Source organism: Mandrillus leucophaeus, unplaced genomic scaffold (assembly GCF_000951045.1).
Source record: "Mandrillus leucophaeus isolate KB7577 unplaced genomic scaffold, Mleu.le_1.0 Scaffold99, whole genome shotgun sequence".
NCBI classification, from domain to species: domain Eukaryota; kingdom Metazoa; phylum Chordata; class Mammalia; order Primates; family Cercopithecidae; genus Mandrillus; species Mandrillus leucophaeus.
Window position 1 is genome coordinate 876,671 of NW_012110807.1, and position 16,964 is coordinate 893,634.

The 16,964-nt window shown below is 53.8% G+C and overlaps 1 protein-coding gene across 1 annotated transcript in view; it reads right to left on the reverse strand.

Moving 5' to 3' along the window:
* Nucleotides 1-3,298: 3,298 nt before the first annotated feature.
* Nucleotides 3,299-16,964, reverse strand: part of FUBP3 (far upstream element (FUSE) binding protein 3) — a 135,214-nt gene continuing 121,548 nt past the window's right edge. The window contains exons 14-21 of the mRNA XM_011971200.1: nucleotides 15,213-15,354; nucleotides 10,978-11,138; nucleotides 10,133-10,206; nucleotides 9,742-9,822; nucleotides 9,488-9,564; nucleotides 6,988-7,059; nucleotides 5,589-5,716; nucleotides 3,299-4,635 (exon numbers count right to left, since the gene is read on the reverse strand). Of these exons, the coding sequence (XP_011826590.1) occupies nucleotides 4,627-4,635; nucleotides 5,589-5,716; nucleotides 6,988-7,059; nucleotides 9,488-9,564; nucleotides 9,742-9,822; nucleotides 10,133-10,206; nucleotides 10,978-11,138; nucleotides 15,213-15,354 (744 nt within the window). The 3' untranslated portion in view covers nucleotides 3,299-4,626. The remainder of the gene's footprint in view (nucleotides 4,636-5,588; nucleotides 5,717-6,987; nucleotides 7,060-9,487; nucleotides 9,565-9,741; nucleotides 9,823-10,132; nucleotides 10,207-10,977; nucleotides 11,139-15,212; nucleotides 15,355-16,964) is intronic.

Here is a 16,964-nt window from a genome sequence, read left to right on the forward strand (position 1 = left end):
AGGCGTGGTGGCACATGCCTGTAATCCCAGCTACTCAGGAGGCTGAGGCAGGAGAATTGCTTGAACCTGAGAGGTGGAGGTTGCAGTGAGCTGGGATGGTGCCACTGCACTCCAGCCTAGGTGACAGAGCAAGACTCCATCTCAATAAATAAATACAAATAAAAAATAAATAAAAATGAAGACTCCTTACTTAATATGTTTATTGTTCACCTATTAACATTGAACTCATGGCCAACAGCACTGTAACTCAAGCCTGCAAGCAGCAGAACGCATGTATTGTCTCCATCAGCCACATCTCAGTCTTCCTATGCTCAGGACTGCTAGGGCCCTTTAGTGCCATGCTTGGGGCCCACTTTAGACAGTGAAACTGTCAAAAAAAAAAAAAAAAAGGCACAAAAAGCAAAAACTGTGGCACTAAGTAGACTCCAAGGAACAGCGCTTGTTTGTGGCGCAAGAGCTGGAACCAGAAGGCAGAGCGCCGCCACCTTCCCACCTCAGCTGGGAACACGTGCATCGAGTAACTCACGTTTTTCACCGTGAATGGCTACAAATGCCCTGTGAGGGTAGATTTGGGGGTTGCAAATACATTTCGGTGAGTAGGTGAATTTGCAAATACAGAACTGAAAACGATGATTGACTGTAATGCACTTCCAGGGCTGGCCATGGTTGGTCCTCAGCCCTAACTTTTAAGATCGTTTCCCCATCCTGCCAACCACCTCCCTTGGTGGTGACTACAAAAGACAGTGCACCCCCAGGAGGCGGTGGTCATGCTGTCCTCTGAAGCCCCAGCTGGAGTGCAGCATAGAACCTGGCACAGAACTGGCCCCTCCATGCCCGTGTGAATAAAGGCAGGTCTCAGCCTTTGACTCTGAGCCGTCATCTGTGAAATGGGGAGATTAGGCCTTTCTACCTCCCAGGGTGCAGAGACCACCTTGGAAGCAGGTGCCTGGAAAGGGCCAGGACCCCCTTGGTAGATGCTACAGAAACACCTTCAAGACAAAAGACAGGCAAGATGACCATTGTTTCAAGGGTGGTGAGGGTTGTCTCTGCTTCCCCTTCCACCCCACCCAAGACACAGACCCAGGGCCGGCAGCCCCCTGCGGAATTGAGTGTCAAGCCACTTTCTGGCCATTAATCTCTAAGCGTCTATCAGGCCCATTTGCTTCAGCCCATCTTAAAAACCCCAGCTGGGCCCTAGTGGACCAGAAGTGGGGCTGGGAGACAGTGGGGCTGTAGCCAGCTAGAAGCCGCGACTCTGAGGTGACCCACGTTCTCGCAGACCAGGCACTGCGCTGTGCCGTCTGTACCCCAGCCAACCCTACTGTGGGGGCTCTGGGACATCATGGCTGGTCCCCACTTTCGAGTGACCCTGGAAAGATGGTGCCTCCTACCTGATGAGAGGCCAGGGGTACTGACTGAGGCCCGTTGGCTGAGAACTCCTCAACCCCAGCCCAAACTTCTGGGTGGGGCTGGGATCGGCTCAGCAGGGTCCTTGATGAATCCTGAACCTGGGAGGCTGGCAGAGACCCAGTAGGCATGGGCGGTGGCGGGTGGGGGTGGGGCATGCATTCAGAACACAGACTGGGCAGCCGCCCGCCCCGCCTCCCCGACCCGGACTGCCCTTACAGTGATGACCATGCATCTTTCTTAATGGAACACAACCGCTGAACTTGGTACATTTCAAGCACTTTAGCCTTCCAGTACACCAGACTGCTGATGAAAATCGTCTTCCTTGGGCGCCATGTTAATGAGAGGCCAAATTTCATATGCTTGCAAACTTTCCCCCCTGCCTCCTGTGGTACTACACCCCCCTCCCCCCAATAAAAGATTGCATCAGAGAGAGAGAGAGATTTCCATAATTTATAGTATGGGCATTTCACTGGGGACAAGCGCTAATCTGTACTTACCGATACATTTAAGAAAATGCATCCTCCGCAAGCCTGCACCATTTATGACTCTTGGCACAAACCGCAATGCTCAGTCTTCAATTAAGGGACACCTTAGGGTTCATTATCACACAATCGCTCCCTGTGAACCATGCCAAATGCTGTTTTGGCACAGAGCTTGGAAGATGAATTAGAAGGAAGTCTTCTCTGTAATGCCCTCTCCCGAATTCCCATTACCGTCATCAGCGTTTACGCCCTCCTCCCACTCGGCCCCCTCCCCCCACTTTCCAAGTGCCTTTTACTATTCAATTTCTCAACGTCAAACTCGATTCTCTAGAGGTGCAGTTAAAAATGCCACATCTCCTTTTTGTCTTCCGGCTCTCAACAGGCCTGCCATGGCCGCAGATGGGCTGCTCTCCACACCCCTTTTCGGCCTGAAGGAGCCACAGATGCTTTTTTTCCCCTCCCGTCAGAGCTTGGAGTACAGACAAGCGGCCAGTATTGGCCAGGCACACCCCAGCAAGTCCCGTTCGGGATTGAAACAGGTCCCTGCATCTAAGTAGAGGCGACCCGCACAGAAAGGCTGAGGGCGAAGGCAGGGCCCGCTGAGACATGAAAGCAGACACTGCTCAAAGCCAGTCACCCCAACCAACGGGACACAAGGTAAAAAAAAAAAAGGCGAAGGCTGGTGTTCTCTATTCCTTAATGCTCTTCCAAGTCGGAGGCCCACACTCGCCACGAGTCCTAAGACCACAGAACTGTAACTTAACCCCTCTGGGGAAGGACGCCCCACTTGTTTCTTCATGAAAGGAAGGATAGAATGAGCACGTGTGCTGACGCCTCCTAGCCCTCCTGGCAATCTGGCATCCCACCGTGGGCACGGGGCTGAGAGCGAGAAAGCACCACCGCCAGAGCCACAGGTGAGGCTGGGGACAAGGAGGCGGGGGTTGCAGGCAGCAACAGTCAGGGAAACCGCACCGCGCCTAGGGCAGCCCACCTACATTTATAGGCGAGTGTGTGTGCATGGGCATGCCGGGAAGGGGAGCGGGCGGAGGGCAAGGGGCTGCCCAGTCAGTCGCAGAAGCCCGCTGACCCGCCGCACGCCCTTCGATGCATCTCCCAGCTCCATCCGATGACACTCCCGTACTGACTTCTCATTTAGAGATGCCTGGCTGTGACGGAAGGGGAGCTGAGCCCAACCACGGCACTCAAGTCAAGCTGTCAAATCAAAGCCATTAAAATAAAATCAGCTTAACGAACTAGCTAGACATCCAGGCTGTGCACCAGCGAAGGCGGGCGGACGCAGTGCAAGACGATGGGCGAGGCCCGCAGGAACCCTCTTTCCCTCTCGCGCGGCAGCGGGCAGGGGGCAGAGGGACAAACTGGCGAATGGAAGGCAAACAGGCCAGAAAGACTTTGCCCACAAGATGTCTTGTGGAAATTTTATTATATAGAGTGTAAAATGAATTGTCAGTCAAATAAAAAGAACACTTTTTTTCTTAAAAACCACATGCATAACATTTTCCAATTGTCTTTTTTAATAGTTAGACATTTCAAGCATTATAAGAAAAATAAGGAGAAAAAAACAGAAACTGTAACTTCAGTACATTTCAAACGGAATGTCCCTCAGGTCAATTAGAAATGCAAGAAAAAATAGCTTCAATTCCGTTTTTTTTCCTTTAAAAATACATGTTATCTGTACAAGATACACTACAGTAAACACTGGAAATCATATTATCCCTTTTATTAAATCAAAATTATTTAATTCATAATGCGGTTAATACTAATTTATTCATCTAGTTAATCTGACAAAATATTAAGAAAATATTTAAAAGAAAAGAGCAAACAACACCTTGGAATTAAAAATAGTTATAACTACATTTTTATACGGTTTAATGTTCCACAGTGTGTGTTAAAAGTTATATTGAATTTCTTAATATTAAAAATAACAGTATTTATATTTCTGAGAGAATAGAGAAAGGTTTTTTGTTTTGTTTTAAAAACAAGCTTGGAGGTCTTAGATACACAGTTGCGACTGGTAATGGAGACATGAAACAAACGTATGCTAAACACACGAACACATTTTTATATTACCCCTTTAGAACTCTAGAAATTATACAAACCCTACAAAATGCCCCTCCCAACCCCTGTTGGACAGCAATACAATTATCTGTCTCAATTCAGAATTCACATCATTCATTACAATACATAATAGTTCAGTTTTTAAAAAAATGCAATAAAACCAGACAGCCAAGATACAACAAATTAGAAGTAAAACATTAAATGAATTTACACATTTAAGAATACTTAAATACTGCTTTAAAATTTTTAAAAAGAATTTGTTACATACCACCTAAGACTTCCAAGCCACTTTCTGTTGCAACAGAAAAAACTGCAAATAAAAAGGACACAAAACAAAACAAAACAAAACCGAAACCATCATGTTGAAATGTCACAGCTCTGAGGCACGTTCTGGTGCCTGACTTTGTAGGTATTGCTCCAAAAAGAATCCCAGAGCTTATACATTTGAAATAACAAAAATAATGAAACAAAAATGATGAGCAATTTTTAGTAACTAATTTTCCCGATTTTTAGAAAAATTCCGTTAATCTAAATATAGTGTTTCACAGAACAAAACAACGGTTCTTCATCAAAAGGTTTGCGAATGTAAAAACCTCTGTTACAAATAGGTTTTCTTTGACAATGATTTTGAAGGAAAGTTGGCCACGAGGACACTGTCCTACTGCTCCTGTGGGCGGAAGGGAAGAGGAATTAGTCTGTGATGGCAGGTTCTCAGGTCTGCGTGCCAGTGAGGAGGTGACAGGCCACCCTCTCCCCTCTGGCGCCATGCCGGCACCGACACACACAGACAGGGCCGTGTCCCAGCACCTCCCCTGGGTCTCGCGTCACGGGAGCTGGGCCAGACAAAACCTCTGCTGAAGAGGTGGTCTTGGGCTTCTCTCTCTGCTAGGGACTCGGGGCAGGGAAGAGCGGACAGTGTGAGCCGCTGTCGCCACCAGCCCTGACACCTGTTTCCCCAGGACCAGACCCAGACGGCCAATTTGGCAGTGAGTGGCCTACCCAGCTGAGTCCAGGGCCAGGAGGTAACTGAAATGTTATCCATGAGGACCTGACTGGCAGCAGGTGGGAAATGCGCCCTGTGGGAACATTTGGACGTCTTCCCTTCTTTAATAAGAAATCCGTTTTTGGCCTCTGAACAGAACCCTCTAGGTTGTGCGCAGAAGAGGAAAGCTGGGCTCTGCCCCCACTGCCCTCTCCCTGCCTCCTGCTGCTGCCCGGGCATGGCTGACGGCCTGGCCACTCCACCCTGCTCGGGAGCAGCCGCTGGAGCGCACCCTCTGCACACGTTCCTTTACAGTCAGGGAAGCTGAGGCTTAGAGGAAGACAGAGACTACTCATCAGCCCTGAGGTCTGGGGCCCGGACTTGAGAAAAGATCAGGCAGTTCCTTGCAGGGGCTGCACCACCAATCCTCCCACTTGGCCTACACTCTCTTTCTCTGGAGCGAGGAGGGACAGAGGGGCTGGAGCCAGGCTCTCAGCAGATGCAGCCTCGCTGAGGAGCTGCGGGGCCCAGAGGCTCCTCCTAGCCCAGTGCTCTCATCCTGGGGTCAGGAAACACAGGCTTGGGAACAGGGGCTTGGGGCTAGGGAGTGGCTGCGGGGCTGGTGATTAGCTACAGACCTGGCTGTGGGCCTGCGCCTGCCCTAATGTCTGTCCGTAGAAAGCGACCTGCTGTCTGTAATATTCTGCCCAGGCCATTGTGTAGTCCGGTGGGGAGCTGGCCTGAGGAGCAGCACTGGCGGCGTGACCTGGTTGACAAAGGAGGAAACAGGTTATTGGGAGCAGGGGCGCACTAGGTAGGGCCCTTCCCAAAGGCCCTGGGCATCTGCTCTCCCTCCGGACGGCTGGAAGGCAGGGAGGTCTGGGAGGTGGTGCAGCGAGGCTGGCGCTGCAGGAGTGCTTGCTACAAAAGGTGCGGTTAGCCTTTTGTTGCCCGGCCCCTGCTATGCCTGCGAAGACCAAGTCTCACGTCTGCCTTCTCTCTGCGGAAGCGCGTTCTCTGCATCTGCCTGCCCCTTCAGCTCCCGGGCCCGTGACAGAGACAGAAGGCGGGATTCTGGGTTGGGGGTGGGGGAGAAGGGGAGTGCCTAGCTTGGGTGCCTGTGATAGCGTCCAAATCCTGTAAACAGCTTGAACACAGGCCCAGGTGTGTCTGGGAATCGGGATTTGGGGAAGACTGCGCAGCTGAGCTTACACCAGGTCCCCTGGTGACCGTGACTGAACACCCTCGCCTCCAACCCCTAGAAGGGCCATGAACCCGGCAATGATTCCAACACCAGGGGACCATTTCTCTGGTGGCCTTCAACCCGCTCTCTTCCAACCAGCAAGAAACAGCCTCCAAACACAAGGCACGGGAGATACCGCTTTAAACAAATCCCCAACCCTCCCGTCTAGCAATGGTGGAAATACGCAGAGTCTGGCACTAACTTTAGATGACTCCCCAGAGACCTTTGGCTTGTGGGTCCCTCGCCCTGCTCTGAAGGCTGGTTTCGTTTCTGGTAGTTAGAAAACTGACCTACTTAAGAGGAGAAACGAAGCACCCAGCTTCAATGTCCAGGTAAGGCCTCCTTCCCTGAGTCTCACCACCTTTTCTCATCTGCCCTGAAGCACCGAGACAGAGAACAAGACGCCCGGCTGGTCTGTTTGCTGGCCAGGTGGCACCCAACCCGAATCTTTTCGTCCCTAAGGAGACCAGACGCCAGCTGAGCCCACACTTCCAGGTGCCACGCCTACCTCGAAGTCCTTTGGAGCCCAGCAGGGGGAGAACTAAGAGGAGGGGACGGCAGGCCTGTGCCGGGTCGCAGGGCAGCCTGTGGTCACTGACTGACTATGCCTGGACTCCTGACAGAGAGAAGCAGGCAGGCACAGGGGTGGAGGACGAAGGCAAATAATGAGATCAAGCCACACGGGGAAGGCATTAGGGAAAAAAGAGGTGACAGCGAGCCTTGGACTCTGAAGTCTCCGGGCTAGAGGGGACTGTGCTGCCGGGAGCCACAGGTTAGGAGGGCCGGGCACTCACTCTGTTTTTTGTAATAGTCTTCCCAGGCCTTGCTGTAGCTGGGCTGGCTGCTCTGCGGCTGGCTCTGCTGGCCTGTGCGAAGAACACAAAAGCAGTCAGGCCTTCCGGGCTCCTCACAGCCTCGGCCCCAGCCCGCCAACTGCAGGCCCTGCCCTGCACTCCTCCACCTCGCTCCTGGCCACACACGGTTCCACAGCCCTGCCTAGGAAGGAGGCGGCAGCTGGCAGGGCTGGGAGGGGTGTAACTAAGATCACTGTAAGGGTGGGGCTGGGCAGACCGGCTGCCCCTCACAGGGCAACTAGCAAGGCTAGCCTGACCCTCTTCAGATGGAGACATGAGATGTGGGTCCACAGACAGGGGCTTGAGGGCCACAGCCACTGTTGTTTTGAGGCTCCCCAGTCAGCCTTCCAAAGGACAAACACTCCAGAGGCTGCTGACCACTCTTCGCGTGGCCCTCTGTTCAAGATCTGGGGGCTGTGCCTCTGGACCAGCGGAAGTGGAGGGGTCACGCAGTGCAGGGGTGGGCAGCACCAGTGGGCTCCTGGACCCTGTCCAGCCTGAGGCTGTGCTGGGGTAGGGCAGAGGGAAAGGGGATGCACGTGTTGGGGTGGTCCAGCCCTTCTCTTCCATGCAGGACCCTGGGTTCACCGTCTAGGCTGTGGGGCAATGAAGACTGGGAGGGGCAGAGAAACAGCCGGCGCCCGGAAACACAGCCTCAGCACCGCGCCAGGCACAAGACGGGGTTCAAAGACTTGACCACAGCAGTGGGTCAGGACCTTTCCTTCTGCCCAGGCTGGGGCTGGCTCAGGTGTCCACCTGCCAAGGCCCACAAAAGACCCCCTTACTGTCTTGTCTCCTGTGAGGATTGTAGCCTGAAGCAGGCAGGAAGGGCAAACCACTGCAGAGCGCGCGCAGCCAAATGCTTTCTCCGCCAGTTCACTTTACTGCAGGCTGAGGAGCAGTGTGGGGAAGCAGCAAGCAGCGGGGGGAAGGAGGAAAGGAGATGCCCCGCTTCCTCCCACAGGGGCAGAGCGAAGGAGGGACACAGGCAGCAAACACTCTTCCCTCTGACACAGAGGGCGCCAGCAAGCAGGACTTCACTGTCAAACAGTATTTCACCAACCCAAACTGGTTCTCAACTGCAAAACCCCGGAATAAACAAATGAGCCAAGCTCAACAACATGAGATGAAGGCTGCCCAAGGGTGGCAAGACCACTGGGCGCCTCCTGCGCTCTCCCTTCCTCAGCCCAACAGGCCTCTGCCAGTTCCACCCGCCAGGGGGCCATTTCCCCTGAAGGCCTCCCAGGCCTCATGTCTCCAGAGTCAATCCTGGCCACCTTGCTGCCTGGAGGATTCTCTCAGACCAGAACAGCACCCAAAGGCCCCGGCACTGTGAGTGCAGCTCCCACCGAGACGTGAGGAGCCAAGGAAAGGAAACAGGGTCAGTACCCATGGTCAAGCATGCAGAGAGAAAAGGAATGGTGGGATCTGGGTGCTGTGTGGGTGCTCACTGCAGTGTTCTATGATGTTTGAAACGTTTCATAATAAGATACTGGGGAAAAAAGGGAAGAAACACAACTATACAATTTCAGAGCATGCAAGTACTTTAGAATTCAAACCCAAACCCTTGATTTTACATGTGACAGAAGTGGAGCTCCAGAGAAGGCAGGGTGTGCCTAAGGCCACACAGCACTGGCCTCAGGACTCTGTGTAAGGCTAAAGTGGCAGAACCCCAGAAAGGGGGCTCAGACCCTCCGAGCCAGGCTGTGAGGCGGGGTCTGCGGCCTGGGTGCTGTCAGAATCTGCAGACACTGAAGAAGCCTTTCCAAACACAGGACAGAAATTCCAGATGGGTCAAGAGAACCTGGATCGTACTAAGGTAAGCATTCTGCTTTGCTTTGTGAAGGCCATGCCAGAGGAGCCAGACCAGCTCTGAAACCCAACAGTGGCTCCTGAAGCGGCTGTGGGGACAGAGTGGGCGGGGCTTTGATTCCCACCCAGACTTCCTCCTTCACAACCAGTCTCCCCGGAGAGGCGGGATGCAGCAGAGGTCATTCCCTAGCTGTTTGCTTCTGAAAAGTTCAGGAGATGAAAGCCTGAGAGGGGAGAGGAAGGCAGCCAGGAGCCAGCCCCCACAGGGAGTGGAGAAGAGGAGGGGCAGAAGCTGGCTCAACCCACACCCACAGCCCATCCATGCATGGGGAACAAAAGTGACAGAGGCCCAGAGCTCTGAGGAGGACAGGTGGGCCAAGAGGGCCAGCCCAGAGTCCCCAGTCCGCCTGAGGTTTGTGCAGTTTCCCTCTGGGCCTTTCTCTGAGCATGCGCAACCCCCGGGACAGGCCTACAGGAAGCCCCAAGCCCCACCCGGAGGGCTCCTTGTCATTTGGGGAGGGGCATCCTGGGCCTGCGGGCTGAGTTGAGTGGGGGCGTTTTGGCCCCAGGACTTCTGTGGGTCCCAGCCTTTCTGGAGGGCATGCACTCCCCACCCCGAGTCACTTACTTGGGACCTGCTGTGTGGGCTGCTGCCACGCCTGGTAGGTGCTGCCCCAGCCCTGGGTCAGAAAGGCCGGAGGACCACTGTGGATGACAAGAGAGTCACTCGTTCCTATAGAGGGCAAGTCACCCGTCATCTCCCTCTTCACTGCTCACCTCCCTCACCCCAGCCAAGCATCACTGGACCCTTGCCTGTCAGCAGCAGCCAAGTGATCACCCTAGTCCCGTCTATTCCCAGCTGAGTCACAGCAGGTCACCTACCTCACGGGGGTGCTGTGGGGGTTCCCGTTCACCTTGGCAGCCATGTTTGGGAAGCACCCGGAGCTCCTTGGAGGAAAGGTACTGGGAAAAGGTGAAAGAAACAACAGACTGAGCGCCTCACATGGAGGGCTCAGCCCCTTCCCCCAGCCACAGGGCACTGAGGGGGCGGTCAGGACGGAAGACCCTCTGCCCTCTGGGAGACTCCCATCCCACTGCGGAGGTCAGTGAGTGACAGGCTGGAGGGACCACTGGTGAGACGAAAAGAAACGAGTCCTGCCCACGCCCAGAACTTCAGGCCTTGGCTGGCGCTCCCTAGAAGCAGCTGGAAAGGACAGGGGATCTCTTGGGAGCGAGGGAATTTTCCCGGGCAAGACGGATGCAAAAGACTCACTTTTGATGAGGTGGGGCAGGTGGCTGGCTGAAGGGACTCTGTCCGAAGGCTCCAGGTGCTCCGAGATTGGTCCCCTGTGGGGGCACAGAGGGAGCTCTCACCCGCTGTTGGCTGCACACCTCTGTCCTCTGCCTAGGCCCGCCCCGAGGCAAAGCCCAGCTATTGGGGGGATGGAGTCGAGTGAAGTCAGGACACCTACGCACTCACACTAGCCTTCCTTCCCACAGCAGGCTGCACTGCAGAAATGGCTTCTGCCCTCCAGCGACCAATACCACCACACAGCCAGTCCTGGCACCACCACAACTGCCCTGGTATATCACCCTGGGGGTAGGGACCAACCTGCTTGACTCTCCCGTCAACTTAGGCTGGCCCAAGGCTCTTTCTGCCATTCTACGTCCCCATTGAGGTGAGCAGTGGCCCATCTGTCCTCCATCAACACTCCCTTTCTTTATCTGCCTTGAGGTGCCTGAAACTAAAGCCAGAGTCAATGAAAGCTGCCTGCTGGGCTGGCCGCCAGGGCAATGCCAGCGGAGTCCCGGGGCAGCGCTGGGGGGAGGCTGCTGCCCCAGCTGCTCATCTAAGCCTGCAGGGGAACGGCTCTGGGGCCTCGGCTGCTGCGGCCTTTGTGAGTCCTGCCAGGCTTCCTTCATTGCTTCTGGGCCTGGCTCTGGCACTCCCTGGGTCTCCGACCCTCCCCTTCGGCAAAGCAGGAGGGGGCTTGCCCTCATGTGATGTGAGAACCCACAGGCACAAGCAGCGCAAGGTTGCGGGAAAAGCTGGTACCTTGGACATCCAAAAGCAAACAGCTATGAGTAAGCCAGGTGGGGGAAGGACCTTGTACGTACGCCAACTTTCTCATCTATGAGCTGCCTGGCCACCTCGATCTGCTGGGGAACCCCCCTGATGGTGAATCTCCGCAGGTTGGGGTCGCTGTTGGGAGGGGGGTTCCTCTGAAGCTCCACGTGTGCCCCTGACTGCTGGTTGATGCTTTTGATGTTCTCACCCCCTGTAGACAGCAAAACACAAACCGAAGAGTAAGCCGCTACTGTGGCAACCCGAGGCTCTGGGCACTTGGCTCCAGAAGAGGACTCGGGGGGATTTTGTGCACGTCGGCACTTGTCCCGACAGTAGAGAAGTACTCTCTCTTTACTCCAAAGTGGTTGTAACTAAACCCAGGGCTCTCTCACCTGCAAAACTAGCTGTTTGGAGTGAAGCTGGACTTCCTCTCAAAGCCAAGCTGAGGCCACAGATGCCATGTGAAACCTCCATATGGAGGCCCTGAGTGGCCCAGTGACCAGGTCTGGCTGAGGCCCGTGGGTCTACACCATGGAGCTCACCCCTGGGGGCCAGCTGTGGGGCTCCTGCCCAGCCAGGGATGGCACTGCCCTTCTTAGCACAACAATGGTGAGCCAAGGGCCCCTCTATGACAATGGGGCCTTCAGCCTGGCTGTGGGCAACTGTCTCCATAGGCCAAACAGACTACAGGCCCAAACATGCCTGGAGCCCGCTCGGGCCTTCAGTATCCCACCCTGTCACTTCTCAAGTCCCTGCCTCCTCCATGGGGTGGGCAGGTCTAGCCAGGCAGTGCAAGGATGGGGTGGAGGCCACAGAGACCTGGGTGGAGCAGGGCTAATGAAAATTTAGTTGGTCTCTTTCAAAAACCTGTGAGAGTCTCAGTCTCTTAATGAAATTTGCGTAATAAAAGCTCCAGCAGTGTAACAATAGTTGGATTCTTCTGAAATTCACAGAACTTGCAGATCTGCTCTGCTCAACTCCGTGGGGGATGGAGGGTTGCTAAGAGGAGCCAGAATACAAGGGTAACTTGGAGCACAGAGTTTGGAAAAGTGGAGAAAAAGGTAATCTGCTCCAAAGCTGGTATAGGGCAGCAGAGAGCCCGGTGATCAAAAGCAAAGGCCAGGGGCCAGTGTCAGCCCCTCCTCTGCCCACAGTCAAAACAGGCCCTAAATGCCATGTGCCACCTCACCAAGACACCATCCCCACAATCCACCAAACACTCCCAGCTTCCCTCCACCCACTGCCAGAAAAGCCCTGTCTCAACAGCCTATCAGGCCAGTCGGGAGGGGACGCTAAAGGCAGACACAAGCTGCATCTTGTCAGGACTCTATAGGGGTCAAGGAATGAAGAAGGAGACTTCAGGTGGTCCTTACTGAAGGCAGCGGGGGCAGCCCTTACAGGGGAGAAAAGACGCTGGGAGACACGGCATGCAGATAAGGTCACATGCAGAAGAGGTTAAGTTTAGGGTGGTTTTAAATTTAGAAAACCAATAAAATCAAATGTTGTGCTTGTGATTTCCTTAAAGTCCTGCTGGAGATTCAGAAAAGCATCCCTGCATTTTCTATCCTGGCCAGGACCCGTATGTCTGGGGACACACCAGGCCAACGCCCACAGCTCTGATTTCCTCTGGGCCGGTGCAAGCCCCTTCTAGGTGACCTTTACCTCTGCCCTTTACTCAGAGGCCACGGATTTTATCTTCTCTGCGCCATGAAAAGCGGGATCCAAGGCAATGGTTTTTGGAGAGCAATAAAGAATAGAGACTTGCCCAGGCGCAGTGGCTCACGCCTGTAATCCCAGCACTTTGGGAAGCCAAGGCGGGCGGATCACCTGAGGTTGGGAGTTCGAGACCAGCCTGACCAACATGGAGAAACCCCGTCTCTACTAAAAATGCAAAATTAGCTGGGTGTGATGGCACATGCCTGTAATCCAAGCTACTTGGGAGGCTGAGGCAGTAGAATCGCTTTAACCCAGGAGGCGGAGGTTGCGCTGAGCTGAGATCACGACACTGCACTCCAGCTTAGGCAATAAGAGTGAAACTCCATCTCAAAAAAAATAATAATAATAAAATAAAAAAGAATAGAAACTAAAATGGAGACCATTTCCCCAGGCACACCTAAGACTCGAGGGAACCCTACCAGCCTCCACCCAGATCCACTTGGTCTGGAGGCAAAAGCACAAAGACATGAGTGTCTGCGACTGAGAATCCTGCGGTCCCCAGACAGCCGAGGCCCCAGCCCTCCCCACTGGGCCCTGGGACCCTCGTCCCCAGTCCTTGGGAACATGCTAATAAGGTGAGGAGGCACCACAAAACCTTGTGGGGCCGGAAGGAGTTAATTTAAGTTCATCTTCTTTCAAAATGAGGTCACTAGCTTGGCACATGGTGGCTGTCTATAGACTCATTCAGCAGCCCGCTCCATTCTTCTACCTGATGGGGGGCAGAAGCGCCCCACCAGTGGCCCCCCCGCTGGACGTGAAATCGTAAAGCAATTAATCAAACCTGCTAAAAGGCCTGGCTGACAAGAGCAGGCTGGCTGCGCTATCTGTCAATGTTGCTGTGTTTATCATGGAAATCCAGCAGGGGCCAGGGAGGCTCTGTGTCTGTCCAGGCCAGAGGCCAAGGAAAGCTGGGCCTGACTGCGTGCGGCTCCTCTCTCCCTTACCCAGGCGCGCCCATCTCAAGGAAAAGAGAGGCCTCACACGGGCCCCGAGGCCGGGGGGGGGCATGTGTGTGTGAGACACAGAAAGATCCTCCCATATCCGAGACACTTATTAGGCCTCTTTAGGCTGCTACTCAAGCATGGGACACAGACCAGTTACTGCTTCGTTCTCATCACTGTTCTCTAGGAATCACTCAGGATGACTCTGTGAAGGACCAACTACAAGGGGCTGCTCTGTGAGCACCAAGGGTTCACTGTGAGAACCTGTCATGGTGAGGCAACAATGCTCGCTCAGGGTTTAGAGACACAAGCAAATGAAAACTTCGCTGACAAAATGGTTTGCAAAAGGCCAAGAAATCTAGATCTAACTAATCCTCAACCTACAGGCATCAACTAGCTGCAGTCTCACAGCGGTCAGGCTGGCAGTCTGCGCAGTGTGAGACTTCTGGCAACATCTGGTGCAGCCCGCGATATCCCAAACACTCACCAGCCCGCACACCTGTCGGCAGATGAACACAAACCCATATTGTTTCTACCACCTCTGAGTGGTTCAGCATCTAAAAGACAACACAGTTTCTTGCATTTTGCAAGAGCATAAAGCCCACAGTGTCCGTGAGCTGGGACAAGGGCAGCTCCTGGGACATGAGTGGGGGGGGCTCCCACCTGCCCAGCTCTGGAGGTCTCTGCTGGTGAGGCATCCCCAAGTCCTGCCTATCCAATACGAGTGCCCCTCAGGCAGCTAAGAGGTATTTGGTGATCACAGAAATGTGAGAAACCCTGGAGAGGCGACTGTCCTCTCCACCTGCTGTCAAATACCTAATGAAGGCAACTACGAAACCCAGAGACAACGGAGGCCCCGCTGGCCATGAGGCCTGGCTCAGAGCCCCCCGGAAGCCGAGCCCACTGCCACACTGGGAAAGGCCCCACAGCCTCAGCCCTGGTCTCCGTAGCCTTTCTGGGTCCCAGGGCCAGCCAAGATGAACTGCTGCCAATGGCTGAGAAATATGGCTGCTCTCTCCCGGTTCTCAGTGAAGGACAGGAAGGAGCTACAGTAGCCATGAATGAGGGTTTCTTCCTAATGTTCTCCAAAATGCCCATAAAAAACGAACGAATCAATGTTTATTTCCCTCCACAGAGAGTCCGGGACTCACAGTAAGTATGCAGAAAGGATAAAAACCATTTTCACCTGTTGTGCGGATCAAGACCAAATACTCAAACCTGGTAAGGGAAAGCAGTGACACAGTCGAGAAGGGATTTTCACTGAGGATATTGTCTCAACCATCCCTCTAAGTTCCTTGTCCCTCTAAGCTCCTTCGAGGTGAGTTAATTACCCATCGGTCGACTGACAAAGGCCCCCCACCTTGCACAGGGTATCTTTTCACCAAGCTAAGCTGCCCTCAACAGGCAAGGGGTTTTACTGCTGTCTTCTTCATATTCACACGAAAAAATTCACTTTGCCCCTCAAAACAGGCCCGTCAGCAGCCTCAGAGAACCATGCCCAGCAGGGTTTCAGCAGCCCCAGCCTGCAGCAGCAAAGGGACTTCACCCAAGGTTCTGGAGGCCCGCTGACCTGCCTTCCCTCAAGCCAAACAGCTGAACGGGGATGTGAAACCCCAGCTGCCTCTTACCTTTGCCTATGACAAGGCCACACTTATCGGCTGGCACCGTGTATGTTATCTCCTGGACGCCACCAGGGGCTCCCACGCTCCAGTCGCCACGGCCACGACCTCTTCCTCTGGCTGCTGCCAGGCCTCCAAAGCCGTCTCTTTCCTGGAAAGATCACAGAGCTCTCGTGACCTCTGCCACTGCCACAGCACCACTGCTCCTCTTCTCCAGGGAGGAGGTTAAGTGACAGGATGCAATCAATGCCACCCATGAGAACCTAGCACCTTTCCACACTTCCCATTCTGAAGGGCTCTTTCAAGCCAGTATTGACACCAATCACAGGTGTATCCAGGGAGGGCCTGTGCAGACGAACACGCATGGTTACATAAACAGCTCCAATGTACCCAACAGAAACAGGCAGATACAAACTCCAAGGCTGAAGCCCAGCGGCCTTTCTCCCTGGAGCTTTCCTCACTGGGCCCCGATCTACAGGCATCAAGAGCCGGTTTCTCCCCTGCAGCTGAGGCCCCTCTTTTCCATGGCAGACACATACTGGGCCTGTGGGAAGCCAGGTGCGCAGAGCCTGCTGACCCGCCCCGACTGGGCACTGCTGAGCCACAACACCTGGCACTCCAATCAGCAAGAAGGGTAAATGGATTTTATTCAGTTTTAGAAAACTTCTTGGTGGTTGTGCCCCCAAGCAGCAGCAGCAACAGGTTCGAGGGTGACCATTTGGGGCTACTTTAGAAGGGAGGAACAGAGGGAACCGGCCAGGGCCTCCTCCCCATGCGGGGCTGGAGAAGTCTCTGACTCATTCTCCCACTGTTCGCCCAGCAGAGAGAAAAACCTAAATCTACCAGCTGACAGAGGAAGAACCCTTTCATTCAGACGGCAGCAAGTCTCATTCCAGCTGCTGTCCGCTGAGTCATTTAAACTCAGCTGGAGCTGCAGTATTTAAACTCTCTTAAATGTGGAGAGTGAACCTGGTCAACCTAAGAGCTATTTCATGGAAGGGAGACGCTGCAGACTTTTCAACACACTGAAGAAATGTTGGGCAAAACCTGCTCGTGTTGATTAAGAGTAAACTGAACGTTTACCCAGAATCTAAACCAGCAGAAAGCGGAGACAACTGGAGTGCTCTTCCCCCGCACTCTGCTTTTATGAGAGACAACTGCCGAGTAAACAAGGCAATTTTAGGAATTTATGTTCACACATGCACACGAGCGCACAGTCAACTTTCTGGGCATGGCACAGATCTCAAGGAAAAGGTTTTCTCCCAAACATCTCACAGCCTCTGCAGCACAAGGTTCATAAACTTTTTTTTTTTTCTTTTTTGAGAGATTTTTGCTCGTCGCCCAGGCTGGAGCGCAAAGCGGGATCCCGGCTCCCTGCAACCTCCGCCTCCTGGGTTCAAGCGATTCTCCTGCCTCAGCCTCCTGAGTAGCTGAAACTATAGGCATGTGCCACCACACCTGGCTAATTTTGTATTTTTAGTAGGGACGGGTTTCACCATGTTGGTCTTGAACTCCTGACCTCAGGTGATCCACCCGCCTCAGTCTCCTAAAGTGCTAGGATTACAGGCGTGAGCCACCACGTCCAGCTAATTTTGTATTTTCAGTAGAGACAGGGGTTTCACCATGTTGGTCAGGCTGGTCTCGAACTCCTGACCTCAGGTGATCTGCTTGCCTCGGCCTCCCAAAGTGCTGGGATTACAAGAGTGAGCCACGGCGCCTGGCCAAGGTTCATAAACTCTTGCTACAAAAAAGGATGCCAGA